The sequence below is a fragment of the Oncorhynchus kisutch genome, linkage group LG4, assembly GCF_002021735.2.
Source record: "Oncorhynchus kisutch isolate 150728-3 linkage group LG4, Okis_V2, whole genome shotgun sequence".
NCBI lineage: Eukaryota > Metazoa > Chordata > Actinopteri > Salmoniformes > Salmonidae > Oncorhynchus > Oncorhynchus kisutch.
The window spans coordinates 38,740,751-38,765,435 of record NC_034177.2 but is presented as its reverse complement, the minus strand read 5'-3'; the positions used below and the strand labels follow the sequence as shown (position 1 = coordinate 38,765,435).

Below are 24,685 nucleotides of genomic sequence, written 5' to 3'. Positions count from 1 at the left end.
CTTACTGTACAAAAGGTCAAGCATTTAAACATGGGGCGGCAGGGTAGCCTAGTGGTTAGAGCGTTGGGACTAATACCCGGAAGGGTGCCCCTGAACAGGTAGTTAACCCACTGTTCCTAGGAAGTCATTGAAAATAAGATTTTTTTCTCAACTGACTTGCCTAGTTAAAGTTAAAATACAATATAGGGAGAACCGAGGGCCACCACTCATAGAAATTGGACAAAATGCAGGTAGTCTAATCATGGAACACTAACCAACAGCAAGCATTGCAGAGGCAGTCATCCTCATTAAAATTAACAAAAAAAGGTGACTGAATCTTTTAAGGTGGGTGCTTATTTGTCCCATTTCATTGATGTAGAAGTATGCATTACATCCTGTCCCCAACATTTTGATATTCTTAATGATCTAGCACCATCTACTGGTACGTAGAGGTTACCCAGATGGCGAGAAAAATATTGGCAAATAAATTAGTAGGGGCATGATTGCCATAGTTGTTGGACAGGCAGGGAATCCACTGATAACAAAAGAAAGTGTTAGCACAGAAAACCTAAGTGCAATTTAGATTGAGAAAATAGATTAGGTATTGTAAACAGGAAGAGTAACAAAAAGGTAATGGAATCAGGCATACAAAAAAAGGTTTATTAAACTTCTGTACAAAAACCACAAATTCATCAATTATATACACATAAAATCTGCCAGCCCATTCAAGTACTAGAAGCAATGGCTTTTTAATTGGGACACGATTGGTAAAGCTCATTCATCAGCATCCTCATCTTCAGCAGGCAGTGGTCTGGATCTGAAAGGTGAGTGGTTGACATTAGATGGGACAGCAATGTTTGGCCCATAATCACATTTGAACAGGCTCTGCAGCACAGTTAAAGTCATAGATGTACCCTGAAAATGTGAAACCTGCCACGTCACCCAACATACATACACGCTTACAAAGAATCACTAACAGCCAGATGAGCCTTCAAACTTATATTACATTTTTACAGAAACAAAAATAGCACGAATGCACACATTTCCCAGTGATTCTGCTTCGGCAAATAAACCAGAGTAAAAAAAACATTGATCCCCAGAATCTGTTGCAAAAACATTGCCAAGTTATCTATGGAGAACAGACCAATGCAATATATTAAAGTATCAGAATGAGTTCTTAATATTAGTAACTTTGGCAACGGTTTTGGAACAGATTCAAATGAAAATGTTTGAGAATATACACCACTTCCTCCAGATCTGCAAGCACTAAAGAGGTAGGCATTTCAGGGCTGCTTTTTGACTGGCTCTAAAACTAAGCTTAATAGAATTCAAATGTACTTCTTGGATGCCTTGGACACTCCACTGCCTCCAGCCTCTTCATCATCTGACTGGGGGAGCTGGTTCTCTTTTTCAGGCTCCCTGCAGGGCCCACCAAAGAAATCCCCAATGCCTTTTTGCCAAGTTGGGGTGGGCCGAGGACACACAGGATTCCCTCCAGCAAATTTACTCTTAGCTGTAAAACAATGCCAGCATTACAATTCACAATTTAGACGAATATCTGCCATTACTACTCACCACTTGGACACATGAGAAAGAAATGCATTCGGAGGCAATAGTTGTTAGCCATCTACCAAAAATTGTTATGTAGGTATCTAGCTTACATGGAAATATGGGCTATTAGACAATTTAAACTTTAAGCCTGAATGAAATCATGACTCACCAGGCGTGCCTGCTTGAGAGCCGCTTGATGCATTTGCAGAACTCGAGGCACCCAATGACTTCCTGGGTGCAGATGCAGCCACAGCTGAAAATGGATAAGTGTGTTAGTTATCAAGTAATTTTATTAAGCAAAAGCCGTGTATTGAAATGCAGCGTTATAGTGTATAGTAGTAGCAAAGTAATCTTCACCGACACATTTGTGTGACTGGTTTGTTTGGGCGGTGAAATTGGCGCCAGATTGAGGATAATGAATAACAAGTAGTTAGTTAGCTAACGAAAATACTCCAAAAAGACACTTGACTACCACGTTTTTTAAAATCCAGTCTTTCGTTGTAAACAACACGTTTAACGTTAAGGTAACAATCAAATCCGGCACAAAAAACATGATGCGAGTACGAACGCGTCTGGGTTAGCATGAGCGCCATCTGTGTTCACAATTCTATTGAATTGGCGGGAGACAAATCTTACCCAGTCAATCAAGCCATCTAGTTAGCTAGCTAATCACTAAAATCGAATATTAGCAGTTAGTTGTTCCAAAATAATGGAATGCAAGGTGTTGCAATTATCGTCACAAAACTCACTAGCTACAGTAGCTAGCGATTCCAGTTTCGTACAATGAATAACCATTTAACTAACGTTAGCTAGCATGTTATGAATCAAAATAAGTAACAACTTCAAGTTGATTGTAGAACATTACCTTTCCTATAAGTTCCGGGGACACTGTCTGCCTTCGTCCTCACCATGTTAACCTTCTTTTTTTTTACCCCACAACCTGAAACAAAACGGGACGGACACTTTCAATATAGACTTCTACTTTCCCGCCTGGGTTTAAATGACGAATCTCCTGGCTCACCTGACGTCATTGGTTACGTGACTATTGCCCTCCCTCCACGAAAGCCTCGCCCGTTTCTTCTGTGCTTGCCGCTGGGCAGCTCAAAGCACGCACAAGCTTGTTATGTACATCGATAGGTTATTACATTGAAAACTGGTTATGGTCTGAATAGAGACAAAGCCTCAGATATAAGTGCAAGTTAAGCCGAAAACAGCCTCCCGCTGTGCCACGAGAGTCTAGGTTCGAGTCCAGGCTCTGTTGCATCCGGCTGCGACCGGGAGACCCATGGGGCGGCAAACAATTGGCCCAGCGTCGTCCGGGTTAGGGGAGGGTTTTAGCCGGCAGGGATGTCCTTGTCGCAAGGTGTAGGGTGTTTTGTCTGACATTGGTGCGTCTGGCTTCCGGGTCTTGTTTTTTTTGGCTTCCGTGTTTAGTGGGCATTGTGTCAAGAAGCAGTGCGGTTGGGTTGTGTTTCGGAGTATGCACGGCACTCGACCTTCGCTTCTCCCGAGTTGCAGCGATGATACAAGACTAACTAGCAATTGGATACCACGAAATTGGGTAGAAAAAGAGAAATCAAATCCAAAAAGTTTGGCCCAAATCTGCCTCAAAAGAATAGTTTGGAAAGTATTCGAGCTCCTTCACTATTCCATATTTTGTTATTTTAGTCTTTTTCTAAAATGGATTAAATCGTTTCCCCCCCCCAAATCAATCTACACACTATCCCATAATGACAAAGCATTATCGGGTCCCTCTTGTTGCACAGCTTTTTTCAGGTCTCTCAAGATATAATTTTTTTTATTTTACCTTTATTTTACTAGGCAAGTCAGTTAAGAACAAATTCTTAATTTCAAAGACGGCCTAGGAACAGTGGGTTAACTGCCTGTTCAGGGGCAGAACGACAGATTTGTACCTTGTCAGCTCAGGGATTCGAACTTGCAACCTTTCAGTTACTAGTCCAACGCTCTATCCACTAGGCTACCCGTTCGATCTGGTTCAAGTCCAGGGACAAGCTGGGCTACTCAAGGATATTCAGAGAACTGTCCCAAAGCCACTCCTGCATTGTCTTGGCTGTGAGCTTAGGGTCGTTGTCCTGTTGGGAGGTGAACCGTCACCCCAGTCTGAGGATCTCTCTGTACTTTGCTCCATTCATCTTTCCCTTGATCCTGACTAGTCTCCCAGTCCCTGCAAAACATCCCCACAGCATGATGCCTGCCACCACCATGCTTCACCTTAGCGAAGGTGATGAGCAGTGCCTGGTTTCCTCCAGATGTGACACTTGGCATTCAGGCCAAAGAGTTCAATCTTGGTTTCATCAGACCTGAGAATGTGGTTTCTCATGGTCAGAGTCCTTTAGGTGCCTTTTGGCAAACTCCAAGCGGGCTGTCATGTATCTTTTCCTGGGGAGTTGCTTGCGTCTGGGCACTCTACCATAAAGGCCTGATTTGCACGAGTGCTGCAGACATTGTTGTCCTTCTGGAAGGTTCTCCCATCTCCACAGATGAACTCTGATGTCAGAGTGACAATCACTTCCTTGACCAAAGCCCTTCTGCCCCGATTGCTCAGTTTGGCCAGGCAGCCAGCTCTAGGAGGTTCCAAACTTCTTCAATTAAAGAATGGAGGCCACTGTTCTTGAGGACCTTCAATGCTGCAGAATTGTTTTGGTAGCCTCCCCAGAGCTGCGCCTTGACACAATCCTGTCTCGGAGCACGACGGACAATTCCTTTGACCTCATGGCTTCGTTGTTGCTCTGCCATGCACTCAACTGTGGGACCTTATATAGACAGGTGGGTGCCTTTCCAAATCATGGCCAATCAATTTAATTTACCACAGGTGGACTCCAATCAAGTTGTAGAAACATCAAGGATGATCAATGGAAACAGGATGCACCTCAGCAAAATTTTGAGTCTCATAGCAAAGGGTCTGAATACTTTTGTGAATAAGATATCTGGTTGTTATTAAACAGTTTTTGCTTTGTCACTATGGGGTGTTGTGTGTAGATTAATGAGGACATTATACGTATACCATTTTAGAATGAGGCTATAAAGTAACACAATGTGGAAAAAGTGACGGGTTGTGAATACTTTCCAAATGCACTGTATGTATGTATGTGTGTGGGGGTGTGTATCCTGTAGAACACTGAGGCCAAATCTCTTTAGCCTCCTGAGGTTGAAGAGTCGCTGCCGTGCCTTCACCACGGTGTAGGTGTGGTTTGACCATTTCAGCTCATCTGAGATGTGTACGCAGAGGAATTTGACATTTTTGACAGTCTACATGGCGACCCCGTTGATGAGGATGGGGGCGTGCCCAACCTGGTTCCTCCTGAAGTCCACAATCAGCACCACACCATCCGAGTGCCTACCTCCTATCTCGTCAGCAAACTTGATGATGGAGTTGGAACTGTGTGAGGCCGCTCAGTCGTGGGTATACAGGGAGTACAGGAGGGGACTGAGGAAACACCCTTGTGGGGGCCCCCATGTTGAGGATCAGTGTGGAGGAGGTAATGTAGCCTACCATCACTACCTGACGCAACAAGCACACTGACTACGACATCTGAGAGGAGAAAAAGGGGAGGAAGGGAGGGAGGAAGGGGAATCGGATGGAGGCAGAGAGAGAAGAAGAATGATTTTGATTTGATTTCAGTTGACAATTTTGATGCCAGAGAGCCTGGATGTTGCTTTTGGGGCCTTTGCACCCCACCTTGAAAGTAAACTAGGGGAAAGGCTGACCTGTTCCAGCAGGGAGTCCTGTTCAGCCTGACCTCCTCCAACTCCATTATCTCCTTCTCCAGCTCTGTCACACCAGCTCCTTCCTCCACCTCCCTCTTTCTCTTTTTAGCTGCAGGTGTAGGGCAGGGGGTCTCCTTCTCTCCTCCCTCCTCTCTGCCTCTAGCTGTTCCAGCAGTCTGGCCCACACCTCCTCTAGTTATTGGCCACGGCTACAGGCCCTGTTGGTAGGATTGGCACAATCATCAATACCACTGAATTATTGTGGGGGGGGGGGGGGGGGGGGATATTCATGCTACATGTGATAGTAGTTAGTTACTGTATGTGTATGGTTCTATCATATTTCATTTTAAATCATTGTCATTAAATCATTCGCCGAGTCACATGGAGATAGTCATGTAGGGAAGAGTGAAGACAGTGATTCTGAAGGACTAGGAAACTCCACCAGAGGCCATATGATAAGACTCACAGTTCAGCCTACTCCTTCATCCTCTTCTCTGTCTTAGCCGGGCTCACTCTGCCTTCTACATATCTTTGCAGAGTTTTTCTACCTGGCGGCTTGCTGCCCCCTGGACAAGCCGCAAGAACAGCCTCCTCACCTTGGTCTTCCTGGTCCGCTGGCCAGGGACACGCACATTATGCTATATAAACAGTAACAGGTAGGTATAATACACACACACTTTCTCTCCCCCTTTCTCTTACCTGTGATGTTGGAGCGGTATTTGTCAGCCTCGGCTTTGTTCCTCCAACGTTCCTGTACCAGAGCCCCCTGCCATCCCTCTGTTTCAGCTCGTGGAACCTCTGGAACAGTGCCAGCAGACGATAGGTGGAGATCCTCTGGTCCTTTTGTGCCCAATAGAAATGAATGGTGAGTAATGTTTTGTGTCATTTTGGAGTCACTTAATTAAATTGTAAAAAATAATAAGAATTGAATATGGTAATCCTGAATGGATTGAGAATAATTATCAGAGAGAAAGATGGAGACACAAATACTGTAGGGGGGCTAGCATTTTTTGGGGGGGTATGATATGTGTGTCTAACTTTCTCACTCGTCATTATTCAAGATTCATTCAGGATTACCCATGACCATGGAGGACATGCTAACGTTGCGTCTGATCACAATCTTGTTCATGGGCTCGATCTCAAACAGACCGATGTCATCGTTACAGTCCGCCGTGTCAATACTCTCAAAGTCTCAGCCCTGCACAGGGTGGAGAAATGACATCATCAGGGAGAAATATTACACAGCAGGCAAAACTGACCACAGACCAGTTGTTCAGGCTGGCTTTTTAGGGTTAGCAGAGACCTCTTAGACTGGGGCTGAGAGGACTGTACTATATCTGAAAGGTTACCCTAATGGCTCCGTCAGTGCCAATGGTCATGAGTTCCTCCTCGTCCAAGACAAACTGCTGGGTGGTGCCAGCGTGGCACGTCCTTCCACCCTTATGGCAGATCTCCACCTTGATCAGACCCCTGTCCCACACTAGCATGTTCCCCCACTCAGACCCAGACACCACTTGGCACTGTTAGGTTCTAATTCTCAGAGTAAAAACTCAACGGACACTATGAAAGCTAAAACCAAGTTAATTCTTCCCAGAGGATCAATACAGCTGCATTAGACGATGACATATTCACACAAGCACTGATATGTAACTATGTTGAGTCTCCTCCTACACATCTGAACTGTCAATGCATCTCTGCTGCTAGACAGAACCTTAGTGATATCTGTTCTTCCTCACTTCATCTGACCTGACCTCTACCCCAAAGTGCTCACTCCTCCCCAACTCACGGCCGCCATGGTGATTGGTACCAGACTGTCTCTCTTCTCCTCGGATCCCTGATGGCTAATAATAACTTTATCTGACATAATGTAACTGTTATATGCATTACCCTCTTTCCCTCAGGGACATGAATAAGTATATTTCATATTCTCAGAACCCAATAACACACAGACAGAAGGGATGTGATCGGGATAACATAGAACAACAGGAAAAGAGCATATTGCTTTGGGTCATTTTCAATGGAATAGTAGGAATTGAATGATAAGAGCAGTGGACAGACCTTCCCCACGATATCTGTCAGGGTAGTCTACTTAAACCTTTCCAGAAGGCCTTTCAGTTTGAGACCAGTAAAAGTGCTGGCCATTTTCCAAAGCCTAGAGGAATGGATGATAAGAGATCAACTCACATGGTGTTCGACTCTGTACATATAATGAGACATTTATGGATTTATTGTCCATATTTCATGATGAAATCTGTTTTCTCTTAGGGGGTTTGGCGTTCTATAAAGTACTTTTTGACAAATTTATAAAAGTGCAAGTACACAAAAACATTTGGATTGATTGATTGCTACTGACTTCATGTGTCCTGATCCGGAGGTGGTGAGTTGCCCGGCGTTGTCAGGTGAGAAGGTGACCCTTAGACGTCCTGTGAGAACGAAGGCCTTGCAACGCAGCATCACCTGTTCATGCCTCCACTCCCACAGTGTCAGCAAGTAGTCCGGAGCACTACCCACACTGGCCAGCAGGGTGCCCTCACAGTTAAAGTCCACAGACCAAATGTCTTGATCATTGATCATATGCTTTATAAATAGTTAAAAATCGAATAGTTTGTGTGTGTATTGTAGTTCCCATACCTCTGAGAATGCGGTAGGGTTGTAGTGAGGGATATTCATAGATGACGATGTTGGGCTGGTCTCCCTTCTCTGCCAAAGCAAAGTATCTCTTACTGGGGTGGGCCTGCAGAGAAACACAGTGACAGATGGGTTTAAAATGAGGGTGTGTCAAGGTTATCCAGGGCCAGTGTATTTGTTTGACACCACCATGGTGGTGTGATACCTCCCCCACTGCAGGAGTGGAGGTAGCGTTGCTCCTTGGTCCGGATGTTCAGGAAGATAAGCAGGTTTTCCACCCACGATGGTCAGCACTCGCTCATCCAACAACTGCAGGTTTGCCTTGCGCCCACAGTAATACCCAAAAGAGTGCCTTGGAAAGTATCACAACCCACAAAACATATTAGCTTGAGGTAGTGGTCGGATATGTAGACTACTATACGAACCTCTGGCAAATGGAATCCACAATGTGAAAGGATACGTTAGGTGCTCCTCCTCTTTCTCCAAAGTTTTACTACACCCACAAGGCTCAGTGGTTCTGGTGTGTCAGGTCTAGCTCCTGTCTGATAACCGTGGCATGATTTACATTGTCTCTCGGCTTCCTTTTCCATGCCAGGCCACCAAACCTTGGTTCTGAGATGCTGCTTTGTGCCCACTATTCCCAAGTGTCCTTCATGAGCTAGTGCAAGTGCCTGCGCATGTAATGCCTGTGGCAGCACGATGCCTGTTCTGCGAAGAACTAGGTATCCAACTACACATAAATTACTCGCTATTGAGGCATAAGCTTTAGAGTTCTAAAAATGTCCACTTGCAATAGCATTACCTCTCTTAGCTCTGGCTCTTTGGCTGAGGCTTCTTCTACTTCTCTGGTAGTCAGTGCTTTGGGTGTAGCACTCACTGCTGCAATCCTCACATTCTCATTGGATCCATGTGAGTGTTTTTCCTGCTGTGCTCTCACTCCCAGCAGGCAGCTTCTCACTTCTGAGGTTCTCTCTGGGTCCCTGGAGTGCATCACTGCACTCCCTCTGCTGTCGGTCCAATGCCTTTAGACTCGTTTACTGTTGGGATATTATAGCCAGGCTTGCTTGTCTCATGTCTAAGCACATTCTTATCTCATCATTTGCCTTTGGTACAATGACCACTGGGTATACCCATGGGGTGGGGTCATTAACAGGTTCTGCAATGTCTATGTCCAAAAGTTTCTCTACATTTTGGTCAACCTTCTTCCTGAGGTCTGTTTTGTTTTCAGTTTTCCAACTCCCTGGAACACTTGTAGTTACTGCTGTTTTAGTGAGGGCTTGGTGTCTGTCACTGTTGCGACATCAGCACCTATTCTCAGAACCCCCAGTTTCATGACTGTATCTTTGCCCAGGAGTGGTTCTCCATTTCCTTTGATTACAATGAACTCTGCTTGCTCAATTATATTGCTGGTTGTGATTTCACAATTGAATGCACCCTTGACTGATAGTGGTTCACTAGAACAATATGAATTTAAAAAATGATCTGTCGTAGGGATATATGAGCAGTGGCGATTTTAGCATGTACATCTTGGTGAGGCAAAAAAACAATGTGGGACACATGCCAGCAAAGCTACTACACAACACTAAACAATACATTCATCATTCATTACACTATAACGGTGACAAACGGTGCCCACAAACTGTTAGGGCCTACATAAAGCTGCCCCAACACCTTACCACTGCTACACCTGGCTATCAGCAGAGCCTTTTCTGGCAGCGAAACAGTTCATTCAGCCTAATTTACTGCCTTTAAAAAAACATAGCTGATATGGTTGACTTGCTTAAACAAATGTGGTTTCCACTGACAATTGAGATGTACAAACTATGGCGTAAGGGGACGACAATACGTAATTTCAATTAAGACAATGAGCAAGCGACAATGGACGTAGTCAATATAACCATTTGTTCAGCACTTTTGAAATGTACAGCGGCAGAATTCAGAACATGGGCCATTCTTACAGTATTCTCCCTGTACATCAAGTCAGAACCATAGAATAAATAAAGGGGGCATATAAACAGACAATGAAAGCTCTTACAATATTGGATTATTACATTTCTCTAAAACAGGATATAGGCTATATGTGCACCACCAAGTTAGAACAGTAGGCTAAATTAAGAGGTGAAAATAGACCAAATTATTAGGGTGAGGCACACTGAATGCCATTTGGGTCTTTGCGTGTCAAAAACAATACAAGTCATATAACACTATTTGACATGTTAAATAAGCTTTTAATTTGACACGTCAAATAACACAATTATATTATAGAATGATGTGTGTGTTGAATTTGCACGTGTAAGCCAACCGCCACCACTACTATCAGTAGCACTGTCAAAGCTGTACAAAAAAAGTAACCAAACAAGCATGAACGATGTGTTTACAATACCGCATTGGTGAAAATAGACCAAATTATTTGAGTGAGGCACATGGGTTACTAACAGCTTACTACACAACATACACTTAGTATTACTTTCTTAGCCACAGTATAGATATCTCCCTGGCATATTACATCATTTATGCAGCAGCATACAATACATATTTGGACTCACCTTGTGAAGGTGGCGCAGCGGTCCTTTGTGGGCAAATTTTGTCATCGAAGTATGACACTCTGGATTTATGGTGGGAACTCTTGAAGAATAAAAAACACAGCCACTCAATTGATTAGCAGGCTAACGTTTGTGGTTTCTTTGCAACGCTTGCAGTTAGCCACTGATTCCCTCGAAACAAATCATTGTTGAATTTGCGATTTCCAACTTGTTGTGTAATCTTTATGTCCAATGGCCGATGAGCACCGATACATTTTATCTATTATTTATCTTCATATGTCAAGGATTAATTAGGAGTTGCCAGTAGATTGTCGACTTGATTCATGATTACTGCTAGCTAAGACTTTGAAAGTAAGATGTTGACATAATCAGTCCAATCAAAGCTACTGTACATAAAATGTAATTTGACGTCATTTTATCTGTGGCCATTGACCTTGAGCCTTCTTGGATGGGCATTGGTAATATAACTCTATCGCAGAACCCAAAAGGCTGACATTTTTTATGTCTACCTTTACTAAGCACTTAAACTTGGAGATGACGTACTGTCCCCATGAGTGACAGAACACTGAGCCAATCATGGCGCAACGCTCCGTATCTTCTGCTGGCTCATCCCACCACCACAGAAAGCACTGAGCTAGGCTGAAACACCTGCATGGTAGAGCCGCCTTACTCAAGAAAACAAAAAAAGAGACCATGAGTGTATGCAGCTTTAATAAATCCTCTTAGGGATCGGACCCCTTTTTTCAATTTTCGCCTAAAATAACATACCCAAATCTAACTGCCTGTAGCTCAGGACCTGAAGCAAGGACCTTAACCATATTCTTGATACCATTTGAAAGGAAACACTTTGAAGTTTGTGGAAATGTGAAACGTAGGATAATATAACACATTAGAGCTGATAAAAGATAATACCAATAAAAACATGTTTATTTTTTTTTGTTCCATCATCTTTAAATGCAAGAACAAGGCCAACATGTAATATTACAAGTTAGGCGCAATTTGGAAGCAGTGTACTGTTTCAATGAGCCATTGCATTTCTGTTCAAATGTTGTATTGACTGCCCAAATGTGCCTAATTGGTTTAATATTAAATTTTCAACTTCATAACTGTGCACTCTCCTAAAACAATAGCATGGTATTCTTTCAATGTAATAGCTACTGTGAATAGGACAGTGCAGTTAGTTTAAAAATAATTTATCCATATCAGATATGTCTATGTCCTGGTAAATGTTCTTGTTACTTACAATCTCATGCTAATCACATTAGCCTACGTTAGCTCAACCGTCCTGTGGGGGGGACACCAATCCTGTAGAGGTTTTAACTGAATTATATATATATATATACATTTATTTTTGACATTGTTTGCAAACTGATATGTGACACATTAATGCCAAAATAACATGCAAAACAGGCAAGCCAAAAAAATATAAATATTTATATATTTTTTGTTGCTAAAAATCTGGGGCTAATTGTCAAACTAATATTATATTAATGTACAACAATATAGAAGATACATAACTAAAAGTTATGCAATATGGGTATATGTCCACTGCACACTTCTCAGGTGTGTAATTGACATGAGATTACAGTACACAAACAAGAGTGTGCAATATATAAGGCTAGTCCGTGAACCTTCTGAAGTTTGTTTGAGGTCATTAGGTCACATGACCAAGGAGCTATTGAAATTCTAAAGTTTGAAAAATGCATGTAAAAATGTGTGAGATGAAAATGGACAAACTAAAGGTTGTGCAATGTGTAGGCCCACTGAGTGGACATTCTAAACCAAGGAGCTCTTGAAATTCGAATGTAAGACAAGTTTGTACTTTGTTTACGCTCCCTAACTAATACGGAAAGCTGCTCACATTTACTAGCTTTGAAAAGTGAATTATTGTCCAAATCGTGAAAATAAGATCTGTACAATGTTTCCAACATCATGCCACTTATTTGGAGTCTGTGGCTCAAGTGGTTTGAAAGCTATTGAGGTTTGAAAGTGTGAATATCTGGCGAATATCCAACCTGAAACTGTCTTTACCTTGGTACTCAGTGAATATTCTAAAAGGGTTGTAGGTCATGACGGTAAGGAAATATTGAAATTTGAAACTTTAAAAAATGTATCATAAAATCTCATGAGATGCAAATGGACAAGCAAAAGGGTGTGCAATGAGTAGGCCCACTGAGTGTACATTATGAACCTTATTTGAGGTTTGTGACATGACCAAGGCGCTATTGAATTACAAGATGTTTTATAAATAATTTAAAATAGTGCGAGATGTAAATTGACAAAAAAATAGTGTGTGCAATATGTGTCTCTGCCATCAGGTTAGCTAGAATCCGTTTTGAACATTTTAGGAGTAATGGTTAAAGAGCTATTGAAATTTAAAAAATGTGATTTGTCAATACGTTGACGGTCCCTAACTGCTGTTGGTGGACGTTAGGAAAACTAAAGGCGAATACCCGTCGAATATCCAACCTGAATAAAGTCTTTACCTCGGTCACAGATTTTCCAATTTCAAAACGATTTGGAGCACAACACGAATTAGAAAAATAAATGCAGTACTTTTCAATGTGTGAGATGTAAGAGGTGTGCCGTGGGAGCGTGAGATGAGGGTCAAAGCCATGTCTCACAGCTCTGGTTTGATCAGATTCAGGAGCTGAGGGCCGCCTGACTGCTCGGCTGAGCGGACACACAGAAAGAGATGAACACTTGGAAACACAGGAAAGAGAGTCGTGTATACTGTATCTCCTACTAATGTTGATTATGAGTAAGGAGAAACTTACATGCTACTTACATGTATCTCAAGTTAGGATTCAGCCCTCAGTTTTGTTATCAGTGGACCATGTTCAGCAATTTACACATGTATTTTTATACCATGTGTACCTTCAGTGATTTTTTTTGTACAGATGTGAAGAGATTAAATGTTTGTATTTTTAGTCACATATACTGTATATATTTTTTGTCACGTGATATGTGGATGTCTCACCCAGCTATCTTAAGATGAATGCACTAATTTTAAGTCGCTCTGGGTAAGTGTCTGCTAAATATCTATGTTTCACAAGGTTTATGCTACAGTAACATTGTGTCTGAATGATGAAGACATGCATACACAGTTTGATAATATTACGCAGGCTGCCCAGTAATACTGAGACAGTATTTTCTGGACTGATGTTATATGATACTTTATGATTAATGATGAGCTGTCTCTTGATTAACAGAAATAACTTCTGCATTGGGAGTGACTCAATCTGATTATGCCCCCATTTGAGAAATGAAAAATAAATAATTTACATGATGAAAAATGGATACAAAATATTATAAAAAGTATGCAAAACAGTTCATTTAGATTTAAAGTGACACGTAGACTCATCAAATAAGAAAGTCACACAATCAAGGCAAAAATACATGTCATTTCGATATCCACCTGAAAGGCAATGTGCTGTACATCTTCTTGTGGTCAAAATAGAGCAGAAACTTCCTATAGTCTCCGCCCATCTTCAGGGGTTCGTATCAGCAGTCTGTCTGGTACATTTGCCAATGTGTGTCCCTGCCTGGTTCTCAGCTCAAAGGTGCTGTACTGCGAGGAGGGGCAGACCCTGATGGTCTGGCGACCATCCTCTTCTCCAGATCCAACCCTGTCCCTGCTTCCGCCCCTCTCCCACTGGAGTGGAACCTGGAGGTATTGGCCAGGCTGAGTTTCTGGAGCCTACGTAGACTGTCTAGCTGTCGGGGCACATGATCTATCTTGGTGTGGGTGGTCGAGGACATCTGGGGTAAAATGCCCATTTCCTGTTTATCCTCCTCTTGCAATGTCTGCTGGGCCAACCTGAGAAGAATGGGTACCATTCAAATTAGCTCTGAATGCAAGTTAAGCATTCCACTGAGAGCAAGCAAGTTCAGCGTTTCACTGTAGTTTTTAGACGTACTAGCTGGTAAGATAAAGAACCATATAAACTGGGTGAATCGAGCCCTGAATGCTGATTGGCTGACAGCCGTGATATATCAGACCATATACCACTTGTATGACAAAACATTTATTTTTACTGCTCTAATTACATTGGTAACCAGTTTATAATAGCAATAAGGCACCTTGAGGGTTTGTGATATATGGCTAATATATCATGGCTAAGGGCTGTATCCATGCACTTCGCGTTGCGTCGTGCTTAAGAACAGCCCTTAGACGTGGTATATTGGCCATATATAACTCCTCGTCGGGCCTTATTGCTTAAATATAAAACTGGTATAAGCCAAGGGGTGGCATACCCTTTCAGTACCTGTGGTTGCTTTTCACACGCCTTGCTGCTGCATCTCCTCCACATACACGCCTGCCTTCTCCCCCCCTCAGCGGCTCTCTCTTTGAGGGGCCCTGCCTCTGTACTCCAGCCCCTGCCTGGTCTCCCCATAGACAGCCATGGCTACAGAGGAAAGATGGAGGGAAGAGGGGTTATAGCTGGGGCAGGACCTCAGAAGGAGAGAGTTATTCTCACATGTAGAGTGAAAGAAACATAAATAAACATCTGTTGTATATGCACTGTATTATACTGTGTATACCAATATACAGTATATTATGTACACATGTAACTAGACGCACTAGAAAGTCAAAATGCCTGGTGTGGAGAGGACAGTAACCTTTTCCCTCTGAAGTCTATGTGCCTCAGGTCTGGCAGGAAGGAGTTACCGTCTGTCCCAGGTTTACTCGGTGGCTTCTCAAAGGTTGCTTGAGGTCCACTCTGGTCCTGCTCACCCACAGGCATAGCGTCTGATACACCTGCTGTGCAGTCCCTTTCTGGGCTCCTCCATAGGGGCTCTAGGACATCTGTCTTAGAGGTTGGAGCCTCTAGCATGTAGTAGCGTTTGGAGACCCGGGCTGCGTGGCCTTGTTTATCTGGGCGTGGCCACTGGTGGTGGGACTTGGCTGGGTAGACGTTGGAAGAGCGGCAGGGCTCCAGGCCTTGTGGCGGGATGAACTCAGGGACCACCCTGCACTGCATGCCCGGAACTACTGGGGGAGAACTGACACATTTCCAACACAAAACACACGTATGTGACAGACTGTCCAATTTAACATTGACATATTTATGCAGACGATGTACGGTCCCAGTCCTGTATGTTTAGTCATAAATTAAGTCAACTTTCAATAAAGAGCATATTTTACCGCTATGTTTTGCTGTAGTTACCTGGTGTGTAAAGCAGGCATCCTCTCTGAAAGACAAGAGTAATAACAGCATTCATACTGATCGAACATCTTTACAATAGCAATATTTGGAATGTTTGATTAGCATCTGTTAAACTGTGGGGTGGAAAAGAATGCTACTGACGACACTTCTGATTGCAGTTCTTTGTCATACTATTTTAATTCTACTATCATACTACTTTCCAGTTAGCGAACACCTAACTTCATATTGGGTGTGTGTTCTTCATGTCAATATTGTACCATTCATTCTACCCACTCTATTTCTGCGCTCCAACCCACCTCTCATCCCAGCGTGGCTTCTGTGATCGGGGCTGAAGGGCATGGGTTGCTGCTGAATGGGGGTGGTGTGAACCCTGATCTTCGAGGTGGGCACAGGCACAGAGAAGCCGCGTTGCTGTACAGCTGTAAAAGATAAGGGGCGCCGCTGAGGTCCCGGCCGCGGGGCCTGGGAGGAGCCAAACTGCAGCTGGGGACTCCAATACTGCAGCCGCTCCTCCTCCGGCTCCTCTGAGGAAGGGATGTTTATTGTAATAAATATTGCCCTGGAGGCTGAACTGAGTGATTTCTGCTATATGGGCCAGTTGCAAAGTACAAATTAATTAATTCATTTAAGGGTAGGGTTAGCATTGTGGTTAGGGTCAAGATAATATTGTATTACTTTGTGACTGTGCCAGCAAGTGGCCACTCTGCAGAGGGTGTAACGTCTGATTCCAACTCACACTCTCAAACACGTAGATACCCTGAACGCAGCTCACTTTCCAGCTCACACTCTCAAACACATAGATCCCCTGAACGCAGCTCACTCTCCAGATCCCAATCACCTTAATTCTGATCACCTGTTCACACACCTGTATGTCATTGTCACACACTATGTAGTTCAGTTCTTTGCACCCCATCATTGTGAGGTATCGTTTGTTTTGTGACACACTTCTATTCGAAGCTGGGTTTCCTGTAATTAATCCTCCTGTGTATGATAGTTTTGGCCTGCCTCCCTAACGACGCCATTTGCCTATTCCCTGCCTGTACTTTAGCCTATCGGATTTCCTGTTATCAACCTATTGCCTGATCTCCCGGAATATGTTACTAGCCTTTTCCCTGCCTGTACTGTTGCCTTTTTGGACCCCTTGTGTATGACCTTCTGCCTGCCCCTGGACCCAGCTACCTTCCTCCTCCTGTGGTCCTTTACAAATAAACACCTGCTGGAAACCAGCTCTCTGTCTCCCATCGTGTTCATTACACAGGGCAAGATTCATGACAATAAATGTCAACCTGAACATTCTGCATGTAAACTGGGAAAGAAAAAAATTGTTTTTCTTTAGTCACGTGGCCAGAAAACTAAATCCATTACCTAATGATAAAAGTCCATGTACCTGTGACAGGTGGCTGAGTACGCAGGTATGCAGCCCTTACAGCATCCAGGTATTCATTCTGGAACACAGTTAATGCTGAGCATCAGACTAGGACAAAACAATCACTGCTCGTTCATGCCTTTTGTCAAGTTTGATGGGGTGGGGATGCTCAGAGTGCATTGACCTACTGAGAAGAGGTTGGAAGGGAGGTGGGGGGGTTCTAGGCCCAGGTTGTTGTGAAATACCTTGAGAAAATTTGAACTGTAACAGTACTTTAATGACAATGCAAAACTATCAACATGCAGTAGGGCTTAAAGGGTGAATGGCAGCCATTACCTTCTCTGACTCCTCCTCCTGCCAGAGGGTCACATGGCCTATGACCCCGATGCGAGTGGTGGGATGAGGGATCCAGGAGCGTCCTGTCTGACGGCTCACTTTCACCACAAACGGCACCTATACCGTTACATCAGAAGTAGAAGCGCATGTCTTCAGAAATGAGATACTGGGGAAATGCAAAAGCCACAATCTGTCTAAGCAAATGAGGAAGAGTGTGAGCTTCTCTCTCTCTAATCCATACCTCTCTCTTCTTCTTCTCTCTGACCACGGCCACCGTCTTTTCCTGGATCCTCACCTTCACCATGTCCTCAGTGGGTAGCACAGGGTCCTGGAGAGAACAGACAGTTTGTTTTGTTCCTAAAGTGAAATCTCCACCCTTCCGGGGCAAAAGGCAATGCAAAACGAACTCGCCCAATCACGCTATATTGTCTGTATGTCTCTCCCAGCCTTTTATGTATTAGGGACCACTGTATGTTTCATTGTATCTGGTGGATGAGCTGCACTAATGTGTTGTGTGTGTTTGTGTTCTTCTCACTATGTTCTTGATGTTCCTGTGGAGGACCTTTGGGTCGACGTTTCTCACTCTCTCCTGTCTCAGTCTGTTCCTCTCCTTACCACTCCTCAGGTGTTTCTTCTTCACTTGTCTCTGCTAGAAAATAAGTTGGCATTAGACTCAGTTAAAGCTATTGTACACAAAGATAACTGAGGTCATACGAAGGTTAAGGTTCAAACGGCACCTCATCAATTCGGTTCAGTAGATGGACAGGCAGGCCATCAGACTCTGTGCTGTTTGAGCCACTGGTACTGTGGAGGAGACACAAAAAGGACATTTAGGTGTATGTGTGTGTGTGTGTGTGATGCTCTAAAACCTTCCTTACCTGGACTCAATGTCAGAAATGGAGACGCTGAGAGATCCATCAGAGTCGACCTCCCGGCCCAGCCTCTCTCTGAGCTCCTGCCTTAACATCGCCCGCAACTCAGCTAGGCAGTGACTGGTCTAACACACACACACACACACACACACACACACACACACACACACACACACACACACACACACACACTATGGTTCATCAACATGACAAGCTGAGATGTAACCTTGGTCACTGTGGTAGTGAGAGGTTGACTCCACTCACCTTGGTTGGGTCGGGATCACAGTAGTCCAGCAGTGTGTCACATAAGTAGTATCCCAGAGACTTCAGGTCCCTGGTGGTGAAATGGGTCCCCTTCCTGTTTCCTATAATACAGAATGGAAATGAAGCTCTATAGCATGCATACACATATACACACACTACACCTTGTGCATGCTTACCCAGAGTGGAGCCTCCGAAGGTGGACTCCATAGTGTAGCTGTTCCTGATGCCTAGCCTCCACATGACGACGCGTCCTGTTCCCTCTTTACTCTGATGAACTCTGAACTTACAGCTCCTGAACGAGAACTTCAGGAAGAGGGCACAAACATTGTGTTTGACTCCCTAGCTGTGATTAATAACATAAATGTACTGTGGTTTTATACTGGAGATGCCTTCTTGGCCAGGTCTGCAGTAAAAAAAAATATGATTTTCTTTATTTCAATGGGATTGGAACCTTGTCATTGGCGTTCTTGCTCATCATGAGCGGGAAGACTCTCTCATGGAGCCGTTGTGTGGCGTCATCGCTGTTGGTACAGCCATACATGAAGACGTTGTTCTTACGACTGTGACCATGGAAATCACAATACAACACCACGTCCCTCTCAGCCATCAGTCTTGGGTGCCAAGGCAACAACAAGGACAGAGGGAAAACCATGGCAACAGGGTCAGAGGTCAGAAAAGGCAGAGTGAACTGACAAACCTCTCCATAGGTTAGAAAGGCATGACTGTGTCACATCTGTTTGAGTATCCTCCTGCTTCCCGCCTCTCACCTCTTGACCATGTTCCTGGTGTGCCAGACACAGGGGAAGGAGTCCCTCAGCAGGGTATTGTAGTTCCTGTTCAGGTCCCTGCCGGCCAGAGAGCAGCGATAGTTCCCCACAACCACCCCGTCTGGGTTCAGCATGGGCACCACCTGCAAGTCCACAAAAGAGAAACACAACAATCAACATGAGTGTCTTTATTGGTTGTTTCTAATTCTGAAGGGAAAACGTAATTTATCCCACATGCAGTCAAATACATAAAGGAAACACATGGATATTTACAAAGATAAAAAGGCCCAAAGTGCGTCAGCGACCTTAAACACAAAAGTCTCCCTCAGCAGCCTGGCGTCGTCTGACTCTCCTAGCAGGAAGTCCAGGAAGCCCTGCATCATCCAGGAGCTGTTGGTCTCCCCGGGGTGCACCCTGGCTGTAACCACCACCGCCCGCTTGGCACTCCTATCCATCCACCCCCCTCCTGGTGATGTCACTGTCAGCACATGCACAGCATTGCCGGCCAGGCTGCGACACAGCACCCGCAGCTTGCAGTAGGCGCCGGTGGCCGAGTTGGAGGTGAGGCGGCTGAGGTAGCGCTGCAGGTGGGAGTAGGTGTAGGGGTAGCAGTGGGCCAAATAGCAGGTGTCAAAGTCGTAGGGGAACTGGCCGGTCCATGTAAGGGAGTGTAGGGACTTTGTGTTGGTGGTAGTGTTGTTGTCCTGCTCAGCCTGGTGGTGCTGGTTGCGGTAGTATCTGATGTTGGAGCCAGTTCGGCGCCAGCCCTCTCCCTTCTCCCAGGCGGCTCTTTCAGAGTAGAGCAGAGGCCTCATGCCCAGGCAGTACAGGCTGCTAGCCTTCATCAGGTTGACTATGGTGAAGCGATAGGTGACCCCCGCCTTCATGTTTCTGACCCGGAAGTAGAACCACTGCGTGTGCTTGGTGGTGTACATGTCGGTGCGGAGGGTGAGCTCATAGTCATGGACACCGCTGTGTAAGGGGGAGAGGGGGATAGAAAGAGAGTGAGAAGGAAAGATTCTTCCCTACACACAGTTACCCTCCCTGCAACTTAGCAACAATTTGTAAATAGGTTAAACAGTTATACAGGCTCAGTAGACTCACACTTGAACTGCCTTCTGCAGGTTGCCGCTCTCAAAGCGTGACTCAAAGGCCAGGGTGGACTTGTCCTGATGCATGGCACAAGAGGTGGAGCTCTTGATGGGCCCCCGGCTTCCTCCCACACGAGAGTAGGTGAAGTAGGAGGTCTTTGTGCCTAAACAGGGGAAAGAATAAGAACAGGAGCTAGAAGGACAGGTGAGAGAGGTAACACTGTCAGAAAATGAAAGCCTACTAAGGGCACCACTATATACCTTACTGACATAGAGTTAAAAAATAATCATGGCCTCTAAACCTTCAAGCTGCATACTGGACCCTATTCCAACTAAACTACTGAAAGAGCTGCTTCCTGTGCTTGGCCCTCCTATGTTGAACATAATAAACGGCTCTCTATCCACTGGATGTGTACCAAACTCACTAAAAGTGGCAGTAATAAAGCCTCTCTTGAAAAAGCCAAACCTTGACCCAGAAAATATAAAAAACTATCGGCCTATATCGAATCTTCCATTCCTCTCAAAAATTTTAGAGAAGGCTGTTGCGCAGCAACTCACTGCCTTCCTGAAGACAAACAATGTATACGAAATGCTTCAGTCTGGTTTTAGACCCCATCATAGCACTGAGACGGCACTTGTGAAGGTGGTAAATGACATTTTAATGGCATCGGACCGAGGCTCTGCATCTGTCCTCGTGCTCCTAGACCTTAGTGCTGCTTTTGATACCATCGATCACCACATTCTTTTGGAGAGATTGGAAACCCAAATTGGTCTACACGGACATGTTCTGGCCTGGTTTAGATCTTATCTGTCGGAAAGATATCAGTTTGTCTCTGTGAATGGTTTGTCCTCTGACAAATCAACTGTACATTTCGGTGTTCCTCAAGGTTCCGTTTTAGGACCACTATTGTTTTCACTATATATTTTACCTCTTGGGGATGTTATTCGAAAACATAATGTAAACTTTCACTGCTATGCGGATGACACACAGCTGTACATTTCAATGAAACATGGTGAAGCCCCAAAATTGCCCTCGCTAGAAGCATGTGTTTCAGACATAAGGAAGTGGATGGCTGCAAACTTTCTACTATTAAACTCTGACAAAACAGAGATGCTTGTTCTAGGTCCCAAGAAACAAAGAGATCTTCTGTTGAATCTGACAATTAATCTTAATGGTTGTACAGTCGTCTCAAATAAAACTGTGAAGGACCTCGGCGTTACTCTGGACCCTGATCTCTCTTTTGAAGAACATATCAAGACCATTTCGAGGACAGCTTTTTTCCATCTACGTAACATTGCAAAAATCAGAAACTTTCTGTCCAAAAATGATGCAGAAAAATTAATCCATGCTTTTGTCACTTCTAGGTTAGACTACTGCAATGCTCTATTTTCCGGCTACCCGGATAAAGCACTAAATAAACTTCAGTTAGTGCTAAATACGGCTGCTAGAATCCTGACTAGAACCCAAAAATGTGATCATATTACTCCAGTGCTAGCCTCTCTACACTGGCTTCCTGTCAAAGCAAGGGCTGATTTCAAGGTTTTACTGCTAACCTACAAAGCATTACATGGGCTTGCTCCTACCTATCTCTCTGATTTGGTCCTGCCGTACATACCTATACGTACGCTACGGTCACAAGACGCAGGCCTCCTAATTGTCCCTAGAATTTCTAAGCAAACAGCTGGAGGCAGGGCTTTCTCCTATAGAGCTCCATTTTTATGGAACGGTCTGCCTACCCATGTCAGAGACGCAAACTCGGTCTCAACCTTTAAGTCTTTACTGAAGACTCATCTCTTCAGTGGGTCATATGATTGAGTGTAGTCTGGCCCAGGAGTGGGAAGGTGAACGGAAAGGCTCTGGAGCAACGAACCGCCCTTGCTGTCTCTGCCTGGCCGGTTCCCCTCTTTCCACTGGGATTCTCTGCCTCTAACCCTATTACAGGGGCTGAGTCACTGGCTTGCTGGGGCTCTCTCATGCCGTCCCTGGAGGGGGTGCGTCACCTGAGTGGGTTGATTCACTGTTGTGGTCATCCTGTCTGGGTTGGCGCCCCCCCCCTTGGGTTGTGCCGTGGCGGAGATCTTTGTGGGCTATACTCAGCCTTGTCTCAGGATGGTAAGTTGGTGGTTGAAGATATCCCTCTAGTGGTGTGGGGGCTGTGCTTTGGCAAAGTGGGTGGGGTTATATCCTTCCTGTTTGGCCCTGTCCGGGGGTGTCCTCGGATGGGGCCACAGTGTCTCCTGACCCCTCCTGTCTCAGCCTCCAGTATTTATGCTGCAGTAGTTTATGTGTCGGGGGGCTGGGGTCAGTTTGTTATATCTGGAGTACTTCTCCTGTCCTATTCGGTGTCCTGTGTGAATCTAAGTGTGCATTCTCTAATTCTCTCCTTCTCTCTTTCTTTCTCTCTCTCGGAGGACCTGAGCCCTAGGACCATGCCCCAGGACTACCTGACATGATGACTCCTTGCTGTCCCCAGTCCACCTGGCCATGCTGCTGTTCCAGTTTCAACTGACCTGAGCCCTAGGACCATGCCCCAGGACTACCTGACATGATGACTCCTTGCTGTCCCCAGTCTACCTGGCCATGCTGCTGCTCCAGTTTCAACTTCCACCTGACTGTGCTGCTGCTCTAGTTTCAACTGTTCTGCCTTATTTATGAACATTGAACATCTTGGCCATGTTCTGTTATAATCTCCACCCGGCACAGCCAGAAGAGGACTGGCCACCCCACATAGCCTGGTTCCTCTATAGGTTTCTTCCTAGGTATTGGCCTTTCTAGGGAGTTTTTCCTAGCCACCGTGCTTCTACACCTGCATTGCTTGCTGTTTGGGGTTTTAGGCTGGGTTTCTGTACAGCACTTTGAGATATCAGCTGATGTACGAAGGGCTATATAAATAAATTTGATTTGATTTGATTTGAGTTAGGGTTACCTGGGTCAATGCAGTAAACCACGTTCCCCTTTTCCTCCCCGATAGGCATGGGGGCCCTCTCATGGCCCGTGGGCTGGTAGAACGGCTCTGGGTCTGGAGGGTCCCACTCTAGAACACAGCAATATACAGTATTTCAATAACAACAACATTTCAATTTGGATTAACACGATACTGTATAATAGTTCAAAAATGTGGAGCCCACTGAGAAACAGAACTCTGTAATGGATAGCTCTGGACTGTTCAAAACACTGCACAGGTCAAAACAACACTTAGTGTTTGTTACAGCATATACAGTTCAGTGGTATGTACCTATGTGGTGTATGGCTTCCTTGAAGACCTCATACTCAATGGGCCAGCGGACCCCCTGGAAAGGGGTGGAGGGGATGGCAAACAGGTCCAGGGGCTCCCTAAGCCGGGGGATGGGACGCTCCCCGTCAAAATCTATCACCAGCTGCCTGGTCCTGAGGGCCTGTCCCAGGTGCAAGGTGACTGGGGGATAGACAGAAAACATCACTGCATCACAAAAAAAGGTGATAGAATTTCATGACAAAAATATACCGATGTACAGGAAAAACATAAATGCAACAGTAGTGTAAGTCAAAACAGCAGCATTGCAGTTCTTGACACACTCAAACCAGTGCACCTGGCACATACTACCACCATATGTATATATACAGTACCAGTCACAAATTTGGATACCCCTACTCATTCAAGGGCTTTTCTTTAGTTGTACTATTTTCTACATTGTAGAATAATAGTGAAGACATCAAAAATATGAAATAACACACAGTAGCCACCCTTTGCCTTGATGACAGCTTTGCACACTCTTGGCATTCTCTCAACCAGCTTCATGAGGTAGTCATCGGGAATGCCTTTCAATTAACAGGTGTGCCTTGTTAAAAGTACATTTGTGGAATTTCTTGCCTTTTTAATGTGTTTGAGCCAATCAGTTGTGTTGTGACAAGGTAGGAGGGTATACAGAAGATACCCATATTTGGTAAAAGGCCAAGTCCATATTATGTCTCAAATAAGCAAAGAGAAATGACAGTCCATCATTACTTTAAGACATGAAGGTCAGTCAATTCAGAAATCCAACATTAAGTCCAACATTACCTCTTCTGCAGAGGATAAATTCATTACAGTTACCAGCCTCAGAAATTGCAGCCCAAATAAATGCTTCACACAGTCCATACACATCTCAACATCAACTGTTCAGAGGAGACTGCGTGAATCAGGCCTTCATGGTTGAATTGCTGCCAGGAAACCACTACTAAAGGACACCAATAAGAAGAAACTTGTTTGGGCCAAGAAACACAAGCAATGGACCTTAGACCTGTGGAAATCTGTCTGATGAGTCCAAATGTGAGATTTTTGGTTCCACCCACTGTGTCTTTGTGAGACGCAGAGTATGTGAACGGATTATCTCTGCATGTGTGGTTCCCACCGTGAAGCATGGATGAG

At 44.6% G+C, this 24,685-nt stretch overlaps 2 protein-coding genes and 2 long non-coding RNA genes across 10 annotated transcripts in view; all 4 read right to left on the bottom strand.

Annotated features, from left to right (window-relative positions):
- Positions 1–618: 618 nt before the first annotated feature.
- Positions 619–2,892, bottom strand: LOC109889499 (PCNA-associated factor-like). The gene is made up of 5 exons (XM_020480953.2): positions 2,552–2,892; positions 2,396–2,470; positions 1,700–1,783; positions 1,318–1,492; positions 619–796 (listed from the first exon to the last, which is right to left on the bottom strand). The coding sequence occupies exons 1-5, from the start codon at positions 2,559–2,561 to the stop codon at positions 754–756; spliced, it is 387 nt and encodes a 128-aa protein (XP_020336542.1). The 5' UTR covers positions 2,562–2,892; the 3' UTR covers positions 619–753.
- A 1,314-nt stretch (positions 2,893–4,206) lies between these two features.
- Positions 4,207–6,935, bottom strand: LOC116373991 (uncharacterized). Its single transcript, XR_004209716.1, has 3 exons — positions 5,959–6,935; positions 5,260–5,477; positions 4,207–5,083 (listed from the first exon to the last, which is right to left on the bottom strand). It is a non-coding gene; the product is annotated as an uncharacterized LOC116373991 (long non-coding RNA).
- A 37-nt stretch (positions 6,936–6,972) lies between these two features.
- LOC109888685 (uncharacterized) lies at positions 6,973–10,647 on the bottom strand. 2 transcript variants are annotated; one of them, XR_002255179.2, is made up of 4 exons: positions 10,434–10,647; positions 7,891–7,993; positions 7,613–7,771; positions 6,973–7,411 (listed from the first exon to the last, which is right to left on the bottom strand). It is a non-coding gene; the product is annotated as an uncharacterized LOC109888685 (long non-coding RNA). The 2 variants fall into 2 exon arrangements; XR_004209715.1 differs by having other exon boundaries at positions 7,613–7,993.
- A 684-nt stretch (positions 10,648–11,331) lies between these two features.
- Positions 11,332–24,685, bottom strand: part of agbl2 (AGBL carboxypeptidase 2) — a 27,989-nt gene continuing 14,635 nt past the window's right edge. For 4 of the 6 annotated variants that reach the window (XM_020480946.2, XM_031822924.1, XM_020480947.2 and 1 more), the window contains 19 exons: positions 23,534–23,713; positions 23,225–23,332; positions 20,311–20,461; positions 19,512–20,178; positions 19,207–19,349; positions 18,891–19,050; positions 18,616–18,742; positions 18,440–18,540; positions 18,182–18,300; positions 18,041–18,107; positions 17,839–17,952; positions 17,545–17,631; positions 17,304–17,420; positions 16,989–17,046; positions 15,898–16,125; positions 15,602–15,626; positions 15,054–15,437; positions 14,699–14,839; positions 11,332–14,250 (listed from right to left, as the gene is read on the bottom strand). In XM_020480946.2, coding sequence (XP_020336535.1) covers positions 13,983–14,250; positions 14,699–14,839; positions 15,054–15,437; positions 15,602–15,626; positions 15,898–16,125; positions 16,989–17,046; positions 17,304–17,420; positions 17,545–17,631; positions 17,839–17,952; positions 18,041–18,107; positions 18,182–18,300; positions 18,440–18,540; positions 18,616–18,742; positions 18,891–19,050; positions 19,207–19,349; positions 19,512–20,178; positions 20,311–20,461; positions 23,225–23,332; positions 23,534–23,713 — 3,245 coding nt within the window. In that variant the 3' untranslated portion in view covers positions 11,332–13,982. The remainder of the gene's footprint in view (positions 14,251–14,698; positions 14,840–15,053; positions 15,438–15,601; positions 15,627–15,897; positions 16,126–16,988; positions 17,047–17,303; positions 17,421–17,544; positions 17,632–17,838; positions 17,953–18,040; positions 18,108–18,181; positions 18,301–18,439; positions 18,541–18,615; positions 18,743–18,890; positions 19,051–19,206; positions 19,350–19,511; positions 20,179–20,310; positions 20,462–23,224; positions 23,333–23,533; positions 23,714–24,685) is intronic. The other 2 variants (XM_020480948.2, XM_020480949.2) reach the window with 2 other exon arrangements.

Coding starts and splice junctions, on each gene's coding strand:
- LOC109889499 (XM_020480953.2), bottom strand. Junction 1,493..1,699: donor CTCTCAAGCAGGCACGCCTG/GTGAGTCATGAT, acceptor ATTGTTTTACAG/CTAAGAGTAAATTTGCTGGA. Junction 797..1,317: donor GTGTCCAAGGCATCCAAGAA/GTACATTTGAAT, acceptor CTCACCTTTCAG/ATCCAGACCACTGCCTGCTG.